Below are 26,663 nucleotides of genomic sequence, written 5' to 3'. Positions count from 1 at the left end.
AGGCGAAACACTAAAGATGCCCCTGTGCTGTGCATTGTCAGCACATGTTAAAGAGCTCCAGGTGGCGTAAATTAATCTGCAGCCTCTACTACGGTGTTCCTCGTAGCCTAGAATTTACAGTTTATTTCCAAGGAGGAAGGCCTGTGCCTTGACAACAGTGCCGTTATAATGTTTTTTCTTGCCCCTTTAAGTGATCATTTTGTTATGTGAACTATTGTTATCCCAAGCTTCATAAACAGCCAACATTGTGGCCCTACAGTACCGAAATATTGTACCAGCTGGTTCTTGGTTGGGGCTCCTTGCGACTTGTTTTTAGGTAAACCTGTGTGGATGCATGATCTGCGTTATTTTATGGTTTGTTGTGGACCAGTCTGTACTCATAGTTTTTTCTCCCCGTGGCAGCCTGCATCAAATACTTCCACATTATCCCTTATAGCTGCTCTTTGGCACAGTACAAAAGGAAAAAGGAAGCTGTGCTTTGTTCTAACTACTCAGATTTTGATGCTAATGCCGCGTGCAGTTGGGCAAGCTTATAACTGCAATTTTCAATTGGGATAGGACTCATGCTTTATAACAGTAAATATTTTTTCAGGGAAAAATTCAAGTAGCTGTGACGGCTTTTAAAAAAAAATGCTTCAGGGTAATGAAAGAGAGAGAAAACATTTATTTGCTTCTGGTGCAGAATCAGTTTCAGATTAAACTCTGCAAAGTATTTATTTGTCATCTTTGTGCAGCAAACCTGTCAGTTTCACAGTGCTGTTGTTAAATCTTGAAATTTCAAACAGAAATTGTTTTCCAAACTGTATGGGCCAGGAAGTAAATGAACTGTGATGTGGTGTTCTGTTGAGCAGTGCTCTTAATCCGTTCACTTCCAAAGCCAGCACTTCACAGGCCGGTGGCATAATGAAGAGTGAACGCGGGGTGTAGCATTACTTTAACAAATGGTGAAGGGCGGGAAATTCAAAATTTTCACGGCAGTGCTTGCAGTACTGTTAAATTATACCAGCCCAGGCAGTCCTCTGCCTCCAAAAAGATGATGCTGAACACTGCTTTTGGAATATGCACGAAATGGTGAAAGTGAATGGGTTAAGTTGCACTGACTACACCTATACAGTAAGGCAAAGATTCTTTGTCTGCTGAGTCTGTGCGCTGTTACTTCTACTACCATTGCATTATTTCCAACTTGCCTACATAGCCACCATCGTGCACTGAATTGATTTCTTTCATGTCAAACTGAAATGCCGGTTCCAGCCTATTTGGTGCATTTATTTTTGGCAGTAATAAGTTGTAATAAGCTTATTTCAGAGTTTCACAAAGTGTTCATCTTCCTCTTTGCTGTTGTTGATTTCGCAGATGAAGCTGATTACTTCTACTACCCGTGGAATATGTCCAACTTGCCCATATAGCCACTTATATAAGTGCATTGTATTGATTTTTTTTTCATGTCAAACTGGGAATACTTGAAATGCTTGTTCCAGCCTTTTTGCTGCATTTATTTCTACCAGTGATAAGCTGTAACAAGCTTATTGCAGAGTTTCACAAACTGTTCATCTTTCTCTTTGCTGTTGTTGATTTCGCAGATGAAGCTGATTTCATGCGACGACCGAGTGGCTCAATTCGAGTTGCAGCTGGAAAAGCCCCACTGCAACTTGAACAACACGCTGCATGGTGGCATGGCTACTACTCTCATAGACCTTTGCACCTGTGTTATAATGAGCACAGCGTATGAGGAGGGAGTGCTGTTTGCCACAACTGAGCTGAAAGCGAGGTGGGAACTTTTTTTCTTTCTCATTCCACGAGATTCATAAACTGTATATGTAATAGCAAATACCAAAAAAATGGACTTGAAGCCTGCTCCCAAAGCAGCATAAGAGCCAAGCATGACCTCAGAAACAAAGACACTGCTTTTAAGAGACAGTTTTCCATGTTTATGAAGGTTTAGCATTCACCATGGTGGATGAATTGGAGAGCTTTCTTTCTATGCGTAACTTTCCATACAACATGCCTGCTGGAATGGAAGTCACGCCGCAATTTTATGCGGCACTTCAAGTCCTCAATACGATGTGATTAAAAATATTTTTGCACGAGTATGGAGCTGCTGTCTTCAGAAGGAAAGCCGAATTGCCAATTTGCAGGCTAAAATAATTCTACCCAGATGACACGCAATTTTTCTTGCACACCTGTATGTATGTATGTATGTATGTACATAGCAGGCAAAAATGCTTTGTCGGGCCACACCCGACAACTGACCGGACGTGCACTTCTCTGCTGTCAGGCCATGCTCGACAGATGACTGGAAAGGGTTAAGGTACCTCTGAAAGACTGTAAAAGCAAACGTTTTTCAATGTTCAACAACTTTTAATCAAGTTGGCACTTTGTTTTTTTTCATTCGTTCAGTTAGCTGCTACTCAAAATCACCACTCAATTCCTGTATGTATGTATGTATGTATGTACATAGCAGGCAAAAATGCTTTGTCGGGCCACACCCGACAACTGACCGGACGTGCACTTCTCTGCTGTCAGGCCATGCTCGACAGATGACTGGAAAGGGTTAAGGTACCTCTGAAAGACTGTAAAAGCAAACGTTTTTCAATGTTCAACAACTTTTAATCAAGTTGGCACTTTGTTTTTTTTCATTCGTTCAGTTAGCTGCTACTCAAAATCACCACTCATTTTTGAGCAGTATTTGCAACCCCGCATAGTGCTTCCTGTTTACAACTTATTCAAGGCGGCCAGACGTAGAAATTATGGAAGTGTACCTGTTCTGATGTTCTAAGACTTGAAACTTGCCTTTGATCGCAGCCCCGGCTTTACAAAAAACTAGATGGGCTTTTGCTTCAGTGTTGGGACGGGAACTTGAAAGCGTATGTGCCTGGCCTCAGGTATGCAGCACCAGCAGTTGCAGATTGTGCACATGATTATTTAATAGACACCTTGTGCTGCAAGTATTTAATTGGTGCATGTGTGAAAAATGTTAAAAGAAAGTGTGTTAAAAGAATGTGTTAAAAGAAAGTGCATGCACATCGTCATCCTCTTTCTAGCACTGTGAAAACAGGGGTGGCCTCTTGCACCTGAATTGTAACATCCTCCACTTCCTCCATGCCATCCAGAAAAAAAGGAAAGCATTCCAACTTACTGAAATGTAAATGAGCACACATTGGGCATGCTTGCTTGGCGAAAAGTAGTTTGGATTCTTGTGCTGCTAGTCCCAAACAGTTAGTGAGTGCCTCACAGTTATATAACTCTGAGCATGAGGTACCTCTGCCTAGAAATGAAAACTGTGACATAACATAAGACAGCTGGTGTGGAAGTTGTCAAGTGCTACCGTGAGTAATCATTGAAATAAGATTGCCTTCCTTTCCTGTCTGGAAGTTACTCTGCAAGTGGTAACAGTTATTGAACAGCCTTCGTAGAAGACGGGTAGAAATCTCAAGAAATACTTCTGTGAGGTGGTCTTCCATTGATACGAAAGGCACTTCACTGTGGTGCCCGCATTCTTGGTGCCTTGCAGCAAGAGGTCCTGTGGCATCAAATTATTTGTGTCATGAACAGTGATGCCAAAAGCAGTCTATGTCACGGTGCTCTTGTTGCAAAAGAAAATACCATGACAGAGAACTTAGCACAACATAGGTGTAAAGAAACCACACCATTCCCAACTGACTCTTTGCAACCTTGCGCAGCATGAATGCTGAGATGAAATATGCATGAGTGATACTGTATTTTACTTTGTTTCTTCAGTGTCTCTGTTGTGCCTAGCCTTTGCAAACCAGTCAACATTTCATTTGTGATTTCACGGGTAGTGATATATGCTTTGGCAACACCTGGAAAGATGTGGTAAGGAAAATGGTATAAGGCAAGCAGATTTTTTTTCAGTATGTATATACACACAAAGGATTAGTGCTATTAAGGCATGCAAGCATTTTTCAGTTGTGTTGCTGTATCTGAATATCTTTGTTTTGTACGTGGCATGTTCATTTTCCTCCCTCTTTATTCTTCATCGCTGTGCTTCCCTATGTACATTTTTTTTGGGCTCTCAGCTAGCAACCATTCCTTTGACAGACATGCATTACTCTCCATAGTCTACCTCTTTCTTGTTTTTTCGCACTTCATATGCCCATAATAATACTGATGAAGGCAGTTAGTCCTCGGCCAATTAAGCTTTGTCCGATCTTAGCTGCTGGGTTCAAGAAGCACACTGATGCACATGCCTTCCTGTTTTGCTGGCATAAGTGTTTGTTTGCTTATGGAGCACTTCAATATTGTCTCTACTGCCCAGCAATGCATTCTCTTCAGTGCAAAGTAGAAGAATAAAAGCAACCGGTGGCTGTGCATGGCTTTTGTTACCACGGTAGAACCCGAGCAACTTGTTAGGTGCCCATACTTTTGCACTGCAGTGTCCTTCACATTTGCAATGCAGCTGAAAAAGGACGTTACTGCAACAGATTGTGGTATGGAGATTTAGCTGGAGAGAAATAGGTCTATCAGTGAGTGGTGACCGCAGAGTGTAGGAAGTTGGGCATGACCCACACAGTGAACTTACTGCAGATGTTATAATTCCTGGGAGCCGAAAAATTATGACGTGCCAGTCTGTGTGGCTTTGTGTGGTCACAGGCATCATACCTAGTACTGAACAGCTGTTTTCAGGCATTACTGTCTTGCTCACTGAGTGCACTAGTTGCATGTTGCATATAAAAGCAATGGTGTTTGATTGTGCTTATATTTCATGTTGCGTATGTTATCAAATTGCAACCATGAGCTCTAGTGGCGTAATTAAATGATAGCCGAAACTTGTGGCTGGGGCACTTCATACCTGGATTGTCCACTCGTACCTGCCTTTGAAGAAAAGGGTGCTGTCAAGCCCCTTATACTTAGTGGTGCAAGCTTTGGCACATTTTTCTTGTTTCTTTCTTTAGTCATCTATGTCAAACCATACAAAGGTTAACATATGTGTGATAAATCTCTGGAAACATTGAAAAATAGTGTAGAATGTGCATCATACTTGAAAGGAAGGCAAGAAATGGTTAAATCGGCTATTAATTCGAGGAAGGTAGGTTTCATCGCACAGCGAAAAAAAGTCACAGAGAGCTCAAGAGGTGGAGCCTGAAATCACATTCCTGCTTTGCAGTGAAACCTACTTTTCACCACATTAAGAGCCGGTTTTAGCCATTTCTCATGTTCCCTCTAAGTACGATACATACTATGCATTGCCAGTAGATAGGCATAGATATCAACATCTAATTTAATTCTCAATAGTGAAGCGCCTTCGGTGGAGAAACAAACAGAGTGACCTTCCTTCTCTAAGTCCAGGTACCCACATTGCAGGCACTCTCTTTGAGGTGTTTATTAGGGGTGTGCGAATATCTAATTTTTCGAATACAAATCGAATACGAATACTTAGTTCCGAATATCGAATCGAATATCGAATAATGTAGGAAATACGCATTTAACCACTACAAAACATTTATTTGAGCATCCAAGAACATCTAAGCTCAACTATCAGTAAGTAAATGAACACAAAAGGTGTGTGTGGCTGCACAGAAAGTATCGAAGACTAGAACATTATTCTTAGAAGAGTGGAATTTTCAGAGAAAATGGCTAGTACACAGCACTGATTGAATCTAGCATGCCATCAGTGCAAAAGTGCGTTGCTGGGATGGTACATTAAAGGTTGTTGTGAAGGAAAACCAGCTGCTCCACATGGTCAGGCAGGAGTCGTTCCCTTCTAGCTGAAACAACTTCTCCAGCCACAGATAATTCCCTCTCACTTGGCACTGAAGTGGCAGATATTGCGAGGTACAGTCTTTGTCAAAAGTTTAGAGCCCAGGGGGTTTGCTTCTAAGCCTCGCAGTGGGTCACCTGTAACATTCGCAGTAGTCTTACCCATTGGAGGAGGCAGGACCAGAAATCATCTTACCTTCAGCAAATTTGGAGCGCTGGAGATGCATTACGAACCAGACAGTTTGCTTCAGTAGCAAACCCCCTGGGCTCCAAACTTTTGACAAAGGCTGTACTTCGTGCATAACTTTGACTGTACCAGCTTCGCAGGTATAGCCACAATGAAGCTCACAAGCACAGTCAGCTACGGCATGTCCCAACATTACGCATGGCTCTGGACGTCGCATGTTGTTATGTCTATGTCGATTGGACTTGCGCACCGAAATGTACGCCGGTGCTCGCAATAAAATATTCGGCTAGATACGAATATTCGCATGGGATCAAATAATCGAAACGACACGAATACTTAGACTTCGAATCGAATACGAATAGCAAAAATCGAATATTCGAATTATATTCGAAAATTTCGAATATTCGCACACCCCTAGTGTTTATCAATAACTCAGCTGGTACTACCTGCCTCGTGACTAAAGAAACAAAGTCTAGAAGTGGGGGGCACAGTCGTGCCTGTTAATGCGAAGGACTCAAATTGTGGGCAGCTTTTTGGGGACCAAACTCTTGCAATGTATTTACACCTCATTAATATGGAAACTACAGTGCTACAGTGCTACTTTACAGTGCTTTACAGTGCTAAGAGGCCCAGTCGGCACGCCTTATGATTTGCTTTACTGCATGAATGGCTGTAAAAATCATTCTTCTGTAGCTTCCACTACACCGAAAGCCACCTTCAGCATCTGTCAGCCATCTGAGAATAGCTTTGTGCTGTCACTTGATGGAATATGTGAACAGTTGTAGAAGTATGTGATCCTGCCATGAGGTGCCATCATGCATCTCATATATGGCTAGGCGAATCAAGCTGCCCCACATTATCTTTAAGGTGAAGGCGAAACTAGGTGACCAGATTTTGTCTAATTTGAACTTTAACCTTGTATGTATAGAAGCAGACCTCAATCATAAGGTTTTTTTTAACATACTCTTTTTTCCTCCACAATTCGTTGTTACGGAAGGCTTGCTTTATGGACAGTATTTTCAGGGAACTGAAGTGTCCATATAAACGAGGCACGACTGTAAATCTCTCTCACTCAGTTGTTATATGCTCCAAGCTATCAGCAGTTCAGTGAACTCAGCATCTTGTCTGGTGGCATGACACCAAAGCATATCAGCATTACTCTTATGCAGTAGCTAGTTGGAAGGAAAGTGTTGTAAGAATAAAGAGAGGAATGCAACATGGCAAGGTCAAGTGGCTGGTGATCTTCTTGGACTTAGAAGAATGATACCATGGACTTAGAAGAATGGACCATGGACTTAGAAGGATGATGGCATGATATACTAATATGCATAGATAGTCTGTGTCAGGGGTTTGAAAAATTATGGCCTATTTAGCATGCTGTCTGTTGCCTGCAAGACAAGCAAACAAGTACAGCCTTTGTCAAAAGTTTGAAGCCCCAGGGGTTTGCTTTTGAGACACTGTGTGGTTTGTACTGCATCTCCAACGCTCCAAATTTCGTGAAGATGAGATCTCTAGTCCTGCCTCCTCCAAGGGGTAGGACTTCCACGAATGCTGCAGGAGTTCTACTACAAGGCTTGGAAGCAAACCCCCTGGGCCCTAAACTTTTGACAAAGGCTGTACATGGCGGAAACCAACAGTCACTGAAACGAAGGACCATGGGGGATGGTTTTTCTTAATATTTTGTGGTGTTCATCGAATGGAGATTAATGAAGTGATTATTTTAATAATAACTGATTATAAAGCAGAAGAAAAACAACCGCCTGTGGGATCCGAACCCACGGCCTCCAAATGTCGCGCCTGATGTGTCCGGGTAGGGGCTGGGGTGGGTTGCATGAGGGCCGCAATAGATGTGGGTTGCTAAACTTCCCTTGGAGATGTGCAATCAGGCAAGTCAGTGAGTAGCCTCTGTGCAAGGCAGTATGGGAGGAGCCTTATTTGATCGACTTTGAGTTGGTGAAGCGGCAGCCAGTTTATCTGGCAGTCCACTACTTTCAACACAACTGGGCTAACTGAAAAGTTCAGTTTATAGCGAGGGAATGGAACTTGCTGCTAGTCAGCAAATTTCTTGTCTGACAGCGTTACGACAAATGACAAAGGTGATGAAAATATTTTCTTCCCTCGCATTGGTATCACCAGAAGACAGCTTTTACAGGACAAGGCAGTCATCAAAATACCAGGATACTTTAACCACTGGCATGCCATTTGGAGAAGCTGGAAGCCATCTGTCAAGGCTAACCATTGGTGCGCCATTTGGAGAAGCCGCAAAGCATCTCCCAAAGCAGGGTAGAAGCAAAATCACTAAGAAGCAGTGCTGAGTGGGATTTAACACAGCTCTTTCTCTTTTGAATGCAAAAATCATACCTGATCTGAATGATGGTGGAATGAAAATACAAGGAATACAGTTTCACAAAGCTGGCAGCACTGACCCTTCGTGAGTTGAAATTAAGTCGCCCCTTAGGGCATCAACCCTTTTGTTTGTGATCTTGAGCAGCATGTCTTGAGGAAGCGAGTAGTAGATGCCCTTCAGGCTATTCATGAAGGCTCTGGTCTCCTTTAGTCGCTTCCAAGAACTCTAAGGTAGTTGAGCCTTTTTAATGAGGTAGAGGTTGTCTACACTCAACTCGAAAATGAATTATTCAGGATAGGCCATTGTGTTATAATGGCAATATCCTCACTCGGGAAGAGTCACCTGGAGTGGTCTCCCCCTCTTTGTGATCTTTGTTGAAAAAAAAAGCTTCCAGGCTCCTCCTTTGATATTCCCGACAGATGTAACCATTTTTCTCAAGCCTAGGAACCTAGGCTCAGCTTTCTAGCCTTTCGTCTCCATTTTCTGGGTCATGCTTCTTCCAGGCAAAAATCTTCCGAGTGCCTCACAAATTTTACGGCTATAAAATTCATGTTGAAGCACAGTTTAGCCTTTTTCCTTGTCCGAGAAGGGCAACATCAGGCTGGTCTCCCAGGCAGAAGTGGCAAATGGCACCCCCGCCATAGAACTACTATTGCATTCAATATGACCTCCAATGCATCCAGAGTGAGCCAGCTGAGGTTTCCATTTTATGGCAAACCCATGCACCATCATACAGAGCGTTTAACATGCACAAATGTTGAGTGTTCTCTGTCTTTTTCATTGACCACTAAGTGCACAACTTTCTAATACAGCTAGGCTTGTTCTTCTTCATAAATGTAGTTTCTACCACGTCTAATATGTTGCAGCTCATATTGAGCATGATAGTACGGTGTTTTTGGGCATTGCTGGCAGTGCTTTTAGGCTTGTTCTTCTTCATAAATGTAGTTTCTACCACGTCTAGTATGTTGCAGCTCATATTGAGTGTGATAGTACTGTGTTTTTGGGCATTGCTGGCAGTGCTTTTAGGCTTGTTCTTCATAAATGTAGTTTCTACCACGTCTAGTATGTTGCAGCTCTTATTGAACGTGATAGTACCGTGTTTTTGGGCATTGCTAGCAGTGCTTTTATGTGCACCTAGATGCACCTGGGGAAAGGGTCACCCCCAGCTTTCGAAGCTGTGCTTTGGATAACTGTTAGATGTGATTTCTTGTCTGTTCTACTGGTGATGTGCAAAATTTTCTTCCAAGGTATGAGACTCATCTCGCATACTTCGGCAGTTTGTATCACCAACTAGGTGCAGTACTTAGTCTTGGAGGGCAGCCATTGCTTATTCTGGCAGTGCAAACATATTCTCCTCCACATAAACTTGGCAGCCTGTATGGCCAGCTTCAGCTCCAGTTTTAATCACTGAAAAAGTAATCCAGCCGGAAATGTATTTATGAATGTAGCCGAAATGAATGTAACCTAGTTTTCATGGCCTCACTGTTCAGTATGTAGCAGATTTGAAGTCTTGGAGACAAAGTAGTATTGGTCTGCAAGACTTTGAGAGGCATTCGAGGGCTGGTTAACAGCAAACATGTAGGTCTGGAATGGCAAGTGATCGTGGCGATGGGGTCGGCACACAGTAAAGCTTGCTGGAAAAGATACAAAAAAAAATTTGCATTGTGCAGTGCATTGTGCTGTTTGTGTTCCAGAGGCTAGGCACACTTAACAGCTGGAAAGGCTTATGTGGAGTGACCAGGTGACAAAGGGTACGCGTTGTCATGCATATCGCTAAGTCTGCAGGGGGGTATAATCAGAGACTACTTGGTAAGGCAGCTTTCCTGCGGGGAATGCAACCTGATAGATGACGATAATGTTCAGTGTTACGCTTCTCAAGGACAGCTACTTAATGAAATGAGCATGTTGGGTGTGAAATTTAAAGACTATTTGATGTTTTTAACACTTCAAGCAGCTCTATCCAAGGTCATCGAAAAGCGACAAAAAGGGGCAGTAGCCAAATGGAGAAAAGGCTAAAAGAACTTCGCCTGTTTGAAATATGGAGTGGCAAGCTGAACTAACTGCCTGCAGTTGAGTTAGTTGCAAACAAGACAATGGTGGAACTGGATTACAAATGGTGTGCTGTGCGTCATCACATATATGTGTATCATTATCTTGTAATTAGGTATAGTTGTGCAGTGTTTGTTTGTGCCGGTGATGGACTGTTTTATTGGGTTTCAGGTATCTTCGCCCTGCCAAAATGGGCGACACTATCTTGATGGAGGCACGGATCATGCACCCGGGCAAAACAATTGCCTTTGCTGAAATGGACATTCTTGACAAGGCCACAAAAAAGATTTGTGTTCAGGGGTCGCACACTGCACTTCTGGTTCCTCCAGAGTCAAGGACCTGAAGATAGTGATGCCCACTTGAATTTTGTTAAGTGTATGTTCTGAGTTGTATGTGTAACATGTACAGCCTTTGACAAAAGTTCGTTTCTGAGCCACACTGTATGGTTTGTAATGCATCGTTAATGACCAAAATCTTCTCAAGGTAAGAAGATTTTTGGTCCTACTTCCTCCAATCGGTAGGCCTTCCTCGAATGCTACAGGAACCTTACTACAAGGCTTAGAAGGAAACCCCTTGGGCTGTAAACTTCTGACAAAGGCTGTACTATTAGTGACAAGGGTCTCCAGGGTGTGTGAGCGACAACTGTAGCTGATAGCTCTGTTACCACATTTGGGTAGGTGAAAGTCAGGTTCACATGCTCTAACAAGTGGTAGTGAAACAGCGCCATTATTGGAAGTCACGGCAGCTGCATGCCTAGATTGTGTTTTGCATGTCCTGAAGGCTTTTGTCCCTGACATTAGTTACATGTGGATAAGTACTGCCATTTGCATAAAGGTGACAGTAGTATAACTTAGTTGCATGACTGAGCCCTGAGACTCTCCATGAGATGTCACTGACAGCTTTTGACTTGCAGTGCTGTCTAGAAATTGTGTTGTTATAATGTACAGTTTGTTTGGCACACGAATGAAATCTTTTACCTGATTGCAATGCTTAATGTCACCAATTTTATCATCTTGAACATCCAGTAAATTTTTAAAAGCTATTAAGTCTGAAGGGCAGTTTTCATGGAATTACTAAAATGTTTTCTGGCCACAAGACTGTCAAGCTATTTAGAAATATTTCCTTGAACAGTGCACATTGCTTGTCTAGGAAATATCTGCATACTTCGCAGTGACATAATTATGAATTGTTTATATTGCAACTTGTTAAGGTTTTTATATTTTAACAAATACTGGTGCCAAACTGTATAGTATATATGCTTAGGCTGTGACAACCTTTTGGAGCAGTTTATGTTCGTACATGAAAGGGGCAGGCCAATGAGGATTTCAACCGGTGATGTACTGTAAATATTCAATTTTGCACGAATGAATGGCATATTTGATTGTATTTTATATTAATGTGTTTGCAATCCACCTTTATCGCGAGGTGTGACGCCCTTATGAGAAGAGCGCAAAAGTTTGTGTTCTGTGCTGAAAGCCGGTTGAAAATTTCCGTGCGAAAGCAGCAGGTGCAATTCGGTTCTACGGTAACCGCTTGCACCTGTCACCAACCTTGACCGTTCATGTTGATGGTTTGTTTTCAACCAGCAATATAAGGGAAGGCAGGAGGGAAGAGGCATGCATGTGCAGAATGGCTGTGTGAAAAAGACCGATTGTGTCATGCTTACGTACTGTACAGTGAAAGCTCGTTAATTCCACCCCCGTTAATTCGGAAAATCGGATAATTCGACATGCACGCGAGGTCCCTACAATTATGCATAGGAGTCTACGGGGCGAAACTCTTGTTAATTCGAACAAATTTTGCCGCGCGTCGGTTAATTCGACTTCACTCTGCAGCCCGCCAAGCTGGTGCGCCGAGAGCAAAAAGAAAAAAAAACACTGCCACGAGCGGTGCTACTATACGGCTGGTAGGCCATCCGTAGGGTCATCGTCATCAGCAGCGTGAGAGAGGGCGAGGGAAGCGAGGTTAGCGGCGGCCAAAGCGGCCGGCATCTTTCTTTGTCCTTTGTTGTGTTGCAGCCGTCGTGCTGGTGTCGTCCGCTTAACGCTATCGACAGCAAGTCTCGTTTTGGCATGTGTCGTCGTTTCCGCGTGTTCTTGCTGCTACGATCACGGTTATTTAACCGTAAGGAGGCGCCTTTTTTTCGTAATTGTGCGCTTTGCCAGCGTGTTTACTGCACTGCTTGCGAGTGGGTAGCGCGCTGCCTGCGCGCGTCACCTTCGTGTCCTGTCAGCTGACCGAGGATAAAATAATTGAAGAAGGGACAGGCGCTGCCAACGACAATCCGTCGGAAGGTGACGATTGTGAGCGGTTGTCCCAAATGCCGAAGCGCATGGTGAAAGAAGCCGCAGAAGCCTTGTCCGTGCTGGAGGACTTCTGTGAACAAATCCCTGATGGCGCGTGTGCCGCGGAGCACCTGGCAGCTGTTAAAGATATCGTAGTCACTCAAATTCGCTCGAAAAAGCAGATGACGATAGCAGATTTCTTTGCCAAATAAAGGTATGTCTTGTTGCGGCAAACATTGGTTTTTGTTGTTCATTCGGTATTTCGACATTCGACAATTTTTCGCGGTCCCGTCAATGTCGAATTAACGAGCTTTTACTGTACTATCAAATATACTTTGTGGATGTGGGCAGCGCATTCACAAATCATTGTGCTTTTACTACAGCTAGTTACAAACCTTTGGAGTGTGTAGCCAGCTGTAAACAGTCATAACTGGCTGCTGTTACATCTGATAGTTTATGAAACAACAGCATGGCTTCATTTTTTTGAACAGAATAAAGAAATGACAACATTTAGTACCGTTGACTTGTTTAGTGGCTTTGTGAATTGCAAGGAAGGCTGACTCAGACAAACGGAGTTATGAGAATTCCTCTTTACTTAAGCAGTAAAATAAAGAAAAGAAATGCTTCTGAGAGATCACAGAACACAATAAACAGCCCTCGTTGAGGCTTCTTGAACTTGTGCGCTCCTTAATTGAGCCTGCAGTGATATCTCAGAAAACTTTCACCTATTTTCCATGTTTTGGAACTTCAGAAAGGCTAAAAAAAATAAAGGAAAGCTTTAGCTTGGCACTTTTAGTATACCTCGATGTGCCAAGAAAAAAAAGTGAAACTTAGCACTTTTTAATCGTCAGCAAACAGCATGAGGGGATTACAAGCATCAAGACTCCTCAAGAAAGTGACACTGTTCTAGCGGAAAAAAAAAAAAAGAACATGGCGTTGATGTCAGTTTGCAGATGTCATACTGTAACCCCATATTGCATTTAGGCTTAATGGGCTCACTTGAATCAGTCGCACACCTTACCAACTGCCGTTTTAACGCAGAAAAGCAAACACTATGGCATCTTTTTTACAGTTTCTGACAAGCTTAATGCCCACTCAAAATATTTGCATTTTGTTTGTGATTGTGAACTTCTCAGCCCATTAGTATCCTGGGAAACAAGGTTTGCTGATACAATAGGAGGTTCTTCTAAAGCCTTTATCGAGGAAGACACTTCTTCACTGCATCTGCCTTTGTGGCTTGGTTGCACTTAGACGACTTTTGCTAGGCCGCAACTTTGACCATGTGTTAGGCTAGCAGGGAAAAAAGTTCTTGGCCAGATAAGAGGCTTCAGTAGGATCGCAGCTCAAGCCGCTTTGAGGCTGGTCGCCGAGATTCCACAAGTCCTGGCTGCAAGCCACCATAGCTGTGGGGCTTGACTGAAATCCGAGGCTCATGCCTTAATTTGACTCTTAATTCGGTAGTGTTGTCGGTGCAAACAGCATCCCCGCGTGTACTGCTCCCCTTCTCTTTAGTACAGGCTCATGCGAACGGGCACGTGTCGTTCGTAGATGTTGGAGGTGTAGCGCGAGGACAGGTTGCGGGGCGACCTGATGGTGAGCACTCCGGTGGGGCTGAGCAGCGCGCGGACGGTGAGCGGGTCGACGCCGTCGGGCAGCGGCACCTTGCGGTCGAACTCGCGCGTGATGTTGCCGTCGGTGCGCTTGGCCGTGATGAACACCATGCCGGCCCTGGTCTTCACCGACAGGTCGTCCGGCTTGAAGTGCAGGCCGATGTCGAAGGAAACCTGCATTCGACGGTGAGAAGCGAGAGGACCATAGCATTCAGACGCGTTGCATTGGCGGTGTTTGAGGCTACAGTGCCATGCTGTCAGTGCCTCACACTCGGTGAAGTCTTGAGAAGTGGAACCTGGAAGGTCCTGTCGACCATGTGTACTAATTCATTGGAGAGCTACCTCGACTTTAGATAAGCTTATGTGCGACCTAGAAGTCTCCATAGCATTTAGACATGCTACAGTGTGCTACAGTGGCGGTATTTGAGGTCGCAATGCCTTGCAGTCGGTGAAATCTTGGAAAGTGCAGCCTAGAAAGCCCTGTCGACCTTGTGTACTAACTTAGTGGCTATAGATAGCTTATCTATTAGCTATAGATAAGCTAGAAGTCTAGGGACATGCCCCTCCGCAGCGAAGCCACAAGGGTGTTTTAGAACTAGTCGCCGCCTATCATTAGAGGTCAAATCAGCTTATCAGTGCTCTATAAACAGAATTCTCTCATTAAAATTAAGATGTAGTTGATATTTGTAGCGCCTTCGGCAGCGAAGCAAGCCGGACGAAAGCCGCCGAGGCTTCGGGCTGCTAGGCTGGCTTCACCGCATGACAAGCGGTGTACGGAACGATGGCTTCTCCACACAGCAGAGGTGTCTCGTGGGAAGTGGGCACGCCGGACCGAAACCTACCACTAGAATTGTACGTAACGGGTTACAGGTAACTGATTACTTGTTATCAGTTACATTTTCTTATAATTTTCTAATTAATAGATTACTTTTTCAAATGATTAACGTACCGGGTAATTCATTAACTTTGTTCTGTGATTGATTTATAGTACTCACTTTTTTTATTTCCAAAAATAAGTTGTAACCAATGGTACAGCTTTGAGAACCTGAAATGACGGCAAACACTGATGCTAGCGAAGATGTTACCATTATTACAGAGCGACAACAGGCCGGCTGCGGAGAAGCATAGCGCGCGTTTATGCCCGGGCTATAACTGGCTCTCCGCCGTCTTCTACGGCAGTTCTCGTCCTGGGAAATATCATGTGACTGCTTTGTAGGGACCCCCCGTCCTGCCAAATAGCGCCGCAACTTACTTCCCACTACACCCAACTCTAAGGCTTCCACACAGAGCAGGGAGCATCAACGAAGGACGGCGTTTAGTAAAAGACTTGGACGCCAGCATCGAAGCATTGCGCAACTACGCAACTGCTGAAATGAAGCAGTCACTGACCGTAGTCGAAACGTCTTCTCGGCTATGGTCAGTGACTGATTCATTTCATCCGTTCACGGGAAATCGATAAACGCGAACAATAGTTTCTACTTTACCAAGGAATTTTCGAGGGAGTGTTCTGACTGTTCGATAAGCAGTAATTAGTTATATTCGGGTTCGGCTGTAGGAAGGGGTGTTGTCCCCTTAGGGTAGCTCTTGTTTAGTAAGTATTGAAACAAACAATTAGGGGTGTGCGAATATCAAATTTTTCGAATACGAATACTTAGTTTCGAATATCGAATAGTGAAGGAAAAACGCATTTAACCACTTCAAAACATTTATTTGAGCATCCAAGAACATCACAGCTCAACTATCAATAAGTAAATGAACACAAAAGGTGTGTGTGGTTGCACAGAAAGTATCGAAGTCTAGAACATTACTCTTAGAAGAGGGAAATTTTCAAAGAAAATGGCTAGTACACAGCACTGATTGAATCTAGCATGCCATCAGCGCAAAAGTGCGTTGCTGGGATGAACATTAAAGGTTGTTGGGAAGGAAAACCAGCTGCTCCACATGGTCAGGCAGGAGTCGTTCCCTTCTAGCTGAAACGACTTCTCCAGAGACAGGTAATTCCCTCTCACTTGGCACTGAAGTGGCAGATATTGCGAGGTACTTCGTGCACAGCTTTGACTATATCAGCTTCGGAGGTGTAGCCACAAAGAAGCTCACAAGCACAGTCAGCTACGGCATGTCCCAACATTACGCATCGCTCTGGACGTCGCCAAGTTATGTCTATGTCAATTGGACTTGCGCACCGAAATGTACGACGGTGCTCGCAATAAAATATTCGGCTAAATATGAATATTCGACTAAGAAGTACTTGAAACTGGGCTTGTTGGTGCATATTCGTGAAAGTCATGAGAGCGCAAAACGGGGACACGGACGAGGAAGGGAACAGGACGAGCGCTGCTTTTTGGTTCATAGAACACTTCCACCAAAGTTCGGTTGTCTGGGCCGCGAGCTTCTTGCTTTCTCGATGTCTGATGGCCGCCAGCCACTCTTGGTCTTGGGCGTAGCATGCTGCGCGTAAAAGATCTTGAAGCAGCCTCACTTGGTACCACAGTTCGGACCGGAGTATCTTGCAGATTCGTTTGGCGTGGCCTATGGTAGGCTTAAAAGGACCGAAGAGGCCGGCGACTTCACTAGGAACGAGTCCTTTTCGCAGGAAGATGCCAAGTAGCCTGGCCCGGCACGTTGAGGTGACGATGTTTGCGATGAGCAGGGGAACATGGGAAGGCGAGGGTTGAACACAAAACAGAGAGCCTGATGTAGAAGAAATATGGCTAAGAAGTACTTGAAACTGGGCTTGTTGGTGCATATTCGTGAAAGTCATGAGAGCGCAAAACGGGGACACGGACGAGGAAGGGAACAGGACGAGCGCTGCAGCGCTCGTCCTGTTCCCTTCCTCGTCCGTGTCCCCGTTTTGCGCTCTCATGACTTTCACGAATATGCACCAACAAGCCCAGTTTCAAGTACTTCTTAGCCATATTTCTTCTACATCAGGCTCTCTGTTTTGTGTTCAACCCTCGCCTTCCCATGTTCCCCTGCTCATCGCAAACATCGTCACCTCAACGTGCCGGGCCAGGCTACTTGGCATCTTCCTGCGAAAAGGACTCGTTCCTAGTGAAGTCGCCGGCCTCTTCGGTCCTTTTAAGCCTACCATAGGCCACGCCAAACGAATCTGCAAGATACTCCGGTCCGAACTGTGGTACCAAGTGAGGCTGCTTCAAGATCTTTTACGCGCAGCATGCTACGCCCAAGACCAAGAGTGGCTGGCGGCCATCAGACATCGAGAAAGCAAGAAGCTCGCGGCCCAGACAACCGAACTTTGGTGGAAGTGTTCTATGAACCAAAAAGCAGCGCTCGTCCTGTTCCCTTCCTCGTCCGTGTCCCCGTTTTGCGCTCTCATGACTTTTATGAATATTCGCACGGGATCGAATAATCGAAACAACACGAATACTTAGATTTCGAATCGAATACGAATAGCAAAAATCTAATATTCGAATTATATTCGAAAATTTCGAACATTCGCACACCCCTACAAACAATGCTTTCGTGTGATTTCACTGAAGCAAGGGAAAAAAAAAAGTCATTACGACGAAAGGGATTGTGGCAGTTTTAGTGAATGAAGGAAACTTCAATGTTACTTAGTCTCGTGTCGTATTTTTTTTTTTTTGCACATTTAACTTCACGCTTGCAAAATGGAAAAGTTCATCGTTCCTAGCTTTAACTTCTTAATAACGATGTTTCCTATATATGCTTTTCTGAGAATCAGATCAGGTTCATCGTATAAAGGCAGTGTTCGCCTTAATTTGCTCTGTTAGGTTTACCGAGCTCTTCTTGAAATGATGAGCTCCGAAGGCTTAGGAGTTGACTGGATACATTAGGCGATACCAGAAAGGCAATGATCGAATGCTTCCTAAATTACAGTGTTAGCTTGATTAAAAAATGCGGTGTTATTGAAGCTAGAGCTGGCGTCAGAATTTGAATTCACTTAAAGATGTTCGCACATATAACAGCTGTTATCCATTTTCCAGCGCCCATGAGCTTGCCGGTTACAGTAGTCGACATTACGTTAGGAGCTGTACGGGGCAGTCGCAAAATGCATCAAAAGCGAAATGGTAACTACGGGAGAAAAACGGCGCCATGACGTTTTCGCAACAGAAAGACGCAGTGAGTTGAGATGTGTGATAACAATAGGCTAGCAATTTTTGCATGGAAGGATGCAGAAAACGGGCGCGCGATCAATAGAAGACCTAAGGCTGTCAACCTATGGCGTTCGAGAATCGATGCATACGCATCGCTGCGCTATTTCACGCGACACCTGGCCTCTTGAGTCGTCAGCATCCATATATGTCTCCTCCGTTTCTGCGTTTGGTGCTTAGAAAAAAGATCACCAATGACCTCTAGGACTTACTGTACAACGTAGCAAAAAAAAAAAAAAAGAAATTTACTTTGGGGCACTTTAAATGGCTCCCGGGGACAAATGCAATTAAGTCTCTATCGATAGGTCTTCTATATAGTGACTTCTGTGACTTTTGTCTTCTAGTGACTAAAAACGCTGTTTTGAGTGATAACGAAGGTTTTAATAGCTGGTTACGGTTAAAAGAAAATAGAATATAGGTATATACATCACGGGCCCCCTTCGCAAGCAAACCGTATTGATGACAAAACAATACGACCTAGGATCCCTGAGGCTAGGCCACACCAGCATTCAGTTCGTAACGTGAATCACTGAGTCTGTTGGTCTTGTCATGTGGTCGACTCGAGTGGCGAGAAAAAATATTCTATTTTCTAATCAAATTTTCCTGGGGACAAATACGTCTTTTTCTGCCGAATAAACATCAGCATAGAATAGATCTTTACTGGGAGCAAAAATTTCATACAGTTGTCCTCCGCGCGCAACTGGGGGTAGGGGAGGGGGGGTGCGCACCTTAAACTCCTCGAGGTCCTTGACCCGGGAGGGCCTGGAGACGTCCCGCGCGAAGAAGGGGTCGGCGTCCATGCCGTCCAGACTGACATCACGGATGATGCGCCTGGGCGTCGTGGTCGTGGTGGTGGTGGTGGTCACGATGCCTCCACCGGGGGTGACCCTGTGGCGCACCGTGGTGAACTCGGAACCGGCCGGTCGGGCCTTGGGGAAGTCGAAAAAGTCGTCGACGTCATCGTCGATCACCTGGCGCCGCACGGTGGTCACCGTGCGCGTCGGGACGGTACGCACCCGGTACGTCGACATGCTGCTCCTTCTTCTTCGGGCCGGATCGGCTTACGCGCTGCGGAGAGAGGCAGTCTTTAGTCGATTTGTGGAGCACACATATTAACTCCACTTATTAAAGGGCAACTGCAGCACTTTTTTGAGAATTTCGCGATACTCAAGGATTAACATCTATATATATGCTGTAGGTAAAGCATGCCAAGTGTTTTTGCGCTAACAGTTAAAATAGTGACCTAATCGACGATTGAATTTGGCGCTTCTCCTCACTGCACCGGAGGAGTGCAGGGAAATTCAGCGTGACGTCACGGAAGGTATGATTTCAAATTACCGCTGTCGTCAGCCACACCCTGCCCTGACTCGTTAGACGCTGTCAAACAACTCTCGGCAGGGTTTGCCTTCAGTGGCGTTGGTTTTTTTCCTTCAAAGCAGGCGTTTGTGCGTTGGAAATGCACCGACACCTTCGATGACGTCATCATGCGCCCCCCACTTGGCGTTGTGCGCTGCGGAGAAGCTTGAAGGGCGTCCGCATTTTAATCGGCGATTACTTCACTATTTCAAGTGCTGGCCCAAAAAGACTTCGCATGCTTTACCTGCAAGTTTCACACATTCCACCCTCTTAAGCTCGTTGATTTCCAAAACCTATGCAGTTTCCGATTAAGTCGATCCGCCTTTGTGCCTGTCATAAGAGTGCAAGCTTGAAATATTAAAGATCACTGAGGCGACCCGCATTGGGAGAATGCGAAAGGACTGACGCCTTCTCGGCACTCGTCGCCTCTCCTTGCCTCTCTTTATCATTTTCTTTTCGTTTGTAAATAATTTAACTACTGAATTAGCGCAATTATGTTATGCTTTAATTAAAGAGCAATTAATTTACTCTGATTATACCTTATTTTATCTCAATCAACCATTTTGTTTTTTCAAATTTGGCGCCGTGGTTGCTTTCCCGTCCATTTACATCCCCGTCCAGCCTATTCAACCGTCCAATGGTTCTTGCTGTTAACTGCTTAATATATGTCACTGAAGCTTTTTTGTTAGATTTATTATCACTCATCAAATACATTTCAATTCGTCTCAAACTCTATTTTCACTCCTTTTCCTATTTCGCACTATTTTGCCATCCACGGCTTTTTTCTCGTCCGCTCAATATATCGACTTCCGCGCTATTTCGACGTTACTTCGACATTTTTGGCTCGTTTGATGCTATCTCATCTGAGAACGTCACAACTGCTGCGGACACGTCTTATGGACACGTTTGGGTGGTACGACCCCGCCGACACAGCCTAGAAATGCATTCGCATTAAAAGGGCAGGGAAAAAGCCTCAATTTTCTTCGACACGCAAACGTGTCTTCTCGTCCAAACCCCAATGGGCACTGAAACTCCCTTAGACGTCCTGGGGACGTCCATGGGAGTTCCAGTGCCCATTGGAACGTCGGTCAGCGAACTGAGGCTTTCCTTCCGCGCCTTGTTCAAGCTTTTGCTGCCCTGTCAAGGATTGCATCTTCTCTGCTCTGCCGTGTTTTTGGTAGTACGGCGTATGCGCATTATTAGATGATGCGCTCCAGCTGAGAGTGGAAGGGCTTCTTAGTCACGTTATCTGTTTATTCCGTCGTGACGCGAGATTGAGCCATTTGAATGTCGTAACCTCTGCTTTCACGGTCGCCTTCGGAAAACTTTCGCACTAAAACCTCGTTACGGCGGAAAACATGGAGAAGCTGGCTGTCACGGCTTAATTAACGTCTAATGTGACCACAAGTTTCCAGCCATTCATCTAACATGTCACTTCGGTATAGTACACGCGCCGTATGATTGCAGTTAGATTTTACACCGCTAGCCTATTAGCCGGTTTCACATCGGTGTTGTCTAGTCCACATTTCCCATGCCGTGGTAGAAAGATAGACAACTATGTGTGCAGTACGGTCCACTGTTAAAGGGAACATGCGATCTTGTCGGCACTTGTGGGAATTTTCGGCACAAGATTCATGCGCAGTAAGCACGGCGGCTTGTCTTTTCGCGCATGCGCGTCATGCCGCCTATTGTCGCCGCATCCAGCCAGCAGGGCTTCGTGAAGCGCGGAGGGCACGCGATCGCATGTTACCTTTAACAATAAACCGTACTGTAGATATAAAAAGTTGCCGTCTTGATAGGCCTCCACCCTCCGGAGAAGTTCAACATAGGCAGTCTAATTCGAAACCGGACGTACCGTGATGCAGAGTGCAGTTACCCTACTCACGAAACTCTCATAGGCTACTGCGGCTATTTGTATTTGGTAATGCAGTGGTATAGTACAGTGGCAATGGCAGTGATGCGTGGCGTCGTAACTGTGCTGATCATTTCGGGAACTAGCTAGTTCTGATGGCTCGTCGTAACCTCGCGGTAAGCGGGTGTAAGTTCTTTTTTTTTTTTTTTTGGGGGGGGGGGGTGTTACCAACGTCGTCCTGTGGGCGACCGTGTGGAAATGCCATCTCAACGGCGTAAGTGCACCACTGTCATCTACTGTTCTCATTGCGTAGTACTGCGAGCCTGATGTCAATCTACGGCGCAAGTCAGGAGCGAGATCAGGCTAGCACCCTCCCGTGTATTAAAGTCTCAGCCACTGATGTTATAAAGGACAATCGTAAGTGTTCGAATGCTATAACCATTAGTGTTCTTTTTTTTTTTTGCCGCTCGGACTGTTGCAAAGTCTGAGCGGCTAGCACCATGGCACGTTCTTCATTCAAAATTACGATTGGTCGCGCAATTCAACTGTAGCCGCTTGTAATTCGTGCAATTAGACTATAGCAGTTGCCAAAGACATGCTCTATTGCACGGCGCACTTTGTGCTAAGAGATGGAGATGATGTCTTTGGTCGATGATAGTAAAAAGCCGAAATAAATAACAAAAGGTGTGAGCGTCCGGTGCAAAGATCCCATCTCTTTCTTGCCGTTAAAAATAAATCAAGAAAAATAAATCGCTGACGAAGAATGACGCATCATGAAATCTAAAGTGGCCGGATATGTGCAAGGTACGCGGTGGATCAGCTAAAGTAATCCGCAGCAACTTCAAGAAGAAATAATTTTATGTCCACTGATGGCCGCAGTATGGTCGCTATTGGTAGCGGAGGTGCCTTTTTCCTACAGTCGAATGAAATTTTGAATGGGGATACCGCACTTGGGGGCGGAATGGTATACAAGCACGGCACGCTGATGACCACGCAGAGAAACAATTCCTTTCATCCAGGATGATGCTCCATTACAGTATAATCACTTTTTATAGCAGCGTGGCAGCACGTGTTTAGTGCTCGGTGACAGTCCAAGAAGTTAGTTTTGTGACGTGCAAACTTTAGCTCTCACATATGCTCGTCTTTGGGCACGCTGCGGGCAGCTCATTTACTGACGGTTCGACAACACAACCTAGAGAGACGCGCTTGTAACGGATGTCAACGGTGCTTCACTGACAGTCGCAAGCGGGACTCATTCCTGGCACACTAGCTAGGCCTATAGCCGCCTGCATGGCGGCTGCCCACCCGGCGCCATTTACATCTGCGTAGCAGGGTGACGCAATTTGATTGGTCGATGGCTAGAAACTGTCCTTCAACAGCGACAATTCCATGAGGTATACTTTCTATACATGGGGTTTGTGGCGGCGCCGTCAGCGTAGTTTGTCGTGGCCTAGACACCGTCTGTCCATCTACTGGCCGCAACGTTGTCCGGCCTTAGGATCACGAAGTGGGCGCTTCTGAAAGCTTGCGCCATCTGCCGTCTTGTGGGCTTGGACGCTGTCATTGGTGGTGAATGTTGCGGTATCCTGTGTGTGCCTGGCGTACTGTATAGTTGAGGGGAATGTGAGAGCTTTGATTACACTGTCTGCGAAGCTCCTCACACGGCACATGAATTCAAATCCGGCTGTCCGAAAGACCAAAACTCACAGGTTAGCTGACTGTCATGCCACCTGAGGGCAATGAAATAAGCTTTGCACAGGTTACAAACTTATGTTGCAAAGTCGTAGATGACTGGTATGCACGCTGGAACCTGTCGACAAAATCAGTGAAAGCAGCTGCTAAAATTCGTAGATATCATAGTTTAAAAGACAAAAAATGAAAACTGGGATGAATTCGAGCGCTTCCGAAGTTAACGTCGACAAAAGGCGACAGTTCATTTGCCGTTCCTAGGCGGCGCTTCCATCTCCTATCCTCTAGGGCGCCTCGATGGCAGCGGGCATCCAGGCACCCTACTACCCTCCGCTTGGTTATATTAACTCTATGCCCTCCGCGAAGTGAACTGTATCGTTACTGCGTGAAGTGGACACGGGGAAACGCCATGTTTTGAAAAAGAGTTTCACAACTGGTGTATCGGTCAAAGAGCTAGCTCTCTGTGTGTTGGGAACGGTAATACGAGGCAGCGGAACAGCGACCGCTGTCACTTTTTCTCACCGGAGGATGACGGAAAATCTAGACTTTTCCTCAAAGGGCCGAGCAGATATTAACATCGGATGCAGGCGCGCTGTGCGAACAGGACGTTACGTTGAATCCCAAAGGCGAAAGTTAACCGCGCGTTTTGCGAAGCACTTCTGAAGTGAAATATTGTTTTGGGTTCGGGAGAGAATGAGGGGGGGGGGGGGGGGGGGGGTGAACGGGGCTGTGACAGCTGGTGGGTCTTGGCAACTGCACTTGTTTTTATATAAAGCGTCTGGCACCTAATGCGCGCTTAGTGGCGGAGGCAAACCCCGGGGGAACTCATAGCTGCCAGTGAGAACCGGAAAGGGTGCGCGAAGCTTTCTTTCTCCAGTTGAAAACAAAAGAAGCGACGGACGAATTGAGCCTGGCAGAGCTTCCATTAGGCCGCAGCCATCAGATGAAAACAATTAGTCTGTTTCACCACTGCTGCCCACATTAAAGAGCACCTTTCTTGTTTAGTCGCTGAGTGGTTGCACGTCGCCAAGGTGCTATATTTACGAAGCGGCAAATGTCACAGGAATGCGAGGCATTCTTAAACAACGCTGGTAGCGTTTAGCTGGACGCATATAGAGCGGTGCACAGCCACCAGAAAGGTGGTTTTGAATGTCAGCCAACTGTGACTGTGCGTAAACAATGGCGAAAAACTTTTTGTAATGTGAACATGAATAATGCGAACAGGTCGTGCTACCCTCATTCACGAGTACCGCAGGCTTGGTTGCTGAGGCGATCAGCTGCTGAGCACTGCTTCGCGCGTTCGATGCCATATTTTTTTAGACAGTCTATTGACTGTCCATACACTTCTGTCTATAAAGTCTATAGAATCTCTATAGGCAAGTCCTAGAGAACAGTCTATAGGCGATACGAATGCTATAGACTCTACAGACAGTCGATAGATTTATGGTCATACAATTTTAGTAGACTTTTGTCTATGTACAGTCTATAGATTATGAATAGACAAAGAGAAATATCTTTAGGAAGGCAATAGAGTCTATAAGAAGTCTATAGACTGTCTATAGATCATTTTTATAAGGGGCCACTACAAAATGACGAGCTGCGAGAAAATCAGCGCAGTAGATGCATATGCCAAACTAACGCTAACTAACGAGGACGTTTTCTTAGGTTGACTGTAGTTTCAGTTGAGGAGGCAAGAAAAGATCACGCTGCCTAGGATTTCCGAAATCTATCGAAATTAACACCAACTGTAACATCATTTTCTTTTGATCTCGTGAACTGTTGCTCCAGGAGCTCTTCTATGGTTATACAACGTACTAATATGCGTTCCGGTCCTTGAATAGGCAGACGCTGGCAGACGCTGAGCGCCTGTACCGCGGTAACGTTGGTTCGCTCGGGCGCTAAATTCGCCGTCACGACCGGGCATTGAAAACTAACGCGGTCAGCTCAGCAATGTGTCCTCGTCCGCGGGGATGACATCGGCGGGCTTGTTTCTTTCTGGTACATTGAAAAGGAGACACCGGTTAAAAAGAGAAGGGATTAAGTGAGATGGTATGCAAGATGCAAACACAGTGACACTTAGCAGTTCTTTTGAAGATCTACTGTTCCACTCGACGCTCTAACGTACCCAAGTGCCGTGAGCTGCACCTAATGTTTCACTACAAGTCACATGTGTGTGACGAGTTTTGAACTTGGTAGCGGAACAAGAACGCATAATTTCGTGGCTTTAAATGTAAAAACCCTATCAGACGCCAGGAAAATAAAGATTTCGTTGGCCCATTGCGCTTTCAACGGGTGACAGCAGCTTGCATATAAGACCAGTGTATACTCCAAAGCTGAATGAACAGCCTGGTACTTCAACGGTTCAACAGCAGTGTTATCACGTGCATAGTACACTACACATAAGTTTTGTACACATAAACGTGGATATTCGAAACTGAAATTTCGGAACACGCGCCGTATCGTTGTCAGGTTCTTCCCAGTTTACGTAGTTTCGCATTCAGAGATTATTTTGAAGTTTAATTCCTGTCCACTTGTGGGATGGTCGTTATCAGGTCGCGCTGGGATGCATACATTAAAAGAAATGAGCTGGAGCAGGAGAGTAGGTTTACCAACGAATCTCTCGCGACCAGCTGTAAAGTATTCAGACCTGTCATTTCGGTGCAGTCACTAATCGCAACACTTTCGCCAGCTTCGTAAACATCTACGCAACCAGCAGAAAGCTGGAACCCTAAGGGGCATCTACAGGTCTGTTACAGAAAAGCGTCAAAATTCCCCTCCTTTGTGCTGTAACAATTGCAGAGGAGTCGCTTACTGCGAAGTTGTTTAGTGGAAGCAAGAAGTTAGAGAAAGTAGAAGAATCTGGAATGTCACATCTATCAGTCCAGTTTCAATGTCGTATTCAAAGCTAGCATCACGCAGTCTTCAGACAACTCCTCGCAGCAATTTACCTAAATCCCTCTTTCCTTGCGCCGCCCCGCACAACTGTTCTTCCTAAAAACGAGCGAAATTTCTGCTGCCGGGTCCAACCTGGTACCTCTCAGTTTCCCGGTCAGCGGTTTACAGACTGAGCCATCAAAGCACATTTTTGTTTGCTTGCAGTTATTTCAGCTCACAAGCTAAGCGATTAAACGGACGAACACAAACTCTCGAGAAGAATGCAATACCCGTTCTTCTTAATACCCAAGCGGATGATAGAGATGACAGGCGTGTAAATCTCTCCGCCAGTGCAGTGTCTCGCACGTGGTTCGTACTCACAGGTTTCCGAGGTGGCGGTGCAGCGGCGGTCGTCGTACACGCTAAACCCGGGCGAGAGCTGTGTCGACTGGAGGGGCGGCCAGGAAAAAAAGCCGGGGATGCGCGGCGGCTGGGAGAGGGTGCGAGTGGCGGACGCCTGCCGGCGCTGGCGTAAATATTCTTGACCCCTCGCCCAAGACGCG

The 26,663-nt window shown here is 45.3% G+C and overlaps 2 protein-coding genes across 3 annotated transcripts in view; one reads left to right on the top strand and one right to left on the bottom strand.

The window, feature by feature from the left end:
* LOC149336227 (acyl-coenzyme A thioesterase 13-like) overlaps nt 1-13,515 on the top strand; it is a 15,721-nt gene extending 2,206 nt beyond the window's left edge. Inside the window, exons 2-3 of the mRNA XM_089552754.1 lie at nt 1,581-1,768; nt 10,473-13,515. Of these exons, the coding sequence (XP_089408880.1) occupies nt 1,581-1,768; nt 10,473-10,644 (360 nt within the window). The 3' untranslated portion in view covers nt 10,645-13,515. The remainder of the gene's footprint in view (nt 1-1,580; nt 1,769-10,472) is intronic.
* Nucleotides 13,162-26,663, bottom strand: LOC149336226 (heat shock protein beta-1-like). 2 transcript variants are annotated; one of them, XM_089552753.1, is made up of 4 exons: nt 26,482-26,663; nt 19,346-19,397; nt 19,058-19,258; nt 13,162-14,370 (listed from the first exon to the last, which is right to left on the bottom strand). In XM_089552753.1, exons 2-4 carry the CDS (start codon nt 19,358-19,360, stop codon nt 14,095-14,097), a joined length of 492 nt encoding a protein of 163 aa, XP_089408879.1. In that variant the 5' UTR covers nt 19,361-19,397; nt 26,482-26,663; the 3' UTR covers nt 13,162-14,094. The 2 variants fall into 2 exon arrangements, with proteins under 2 accessions (XP_089408879.1, XP_089408878.1); XM_089552752.1 differs by having other exon boundaries at nt 19,058-19,397; nt 26,482-26,642.

This window comes from Amblyomma mixtum, chromosome 7 (genome assembly GCF_055824585.1).
Source record: "Amblyomma mixtum isolate Tamu chromosome 7, ASM5582458v1, whole genome shotgun sequence".
Lineage (NCBI taxonomy): Eukaryota > Metazoa > Arthropoda > Arachnida > Ixodida > Ixodidae > Amblyomma > Amblyomma mixtum.
This window is presented reverse-complemented; position numbering and strand designations above follow the sequence as displayed.

What these genes read in the sequence shown, in the direction of transcription:
- LOC149336226 (XM_089552752.1), bottom strand. Translation starts at nt 19,360, where the DNA reads ATGTCGACGTACCGGGTGCGTACCGTCCCGACGCGCACGGTGACCACC. An exon ending in AGGACCTCGAGGAGTTTAAG is followed by an intron (nt 14,371 to 19,057) that starts GTGCGCACCCCC and finishes CGTCGAATGCAG; the next exon opens with GTTTCCTTCGACATCGGCCT.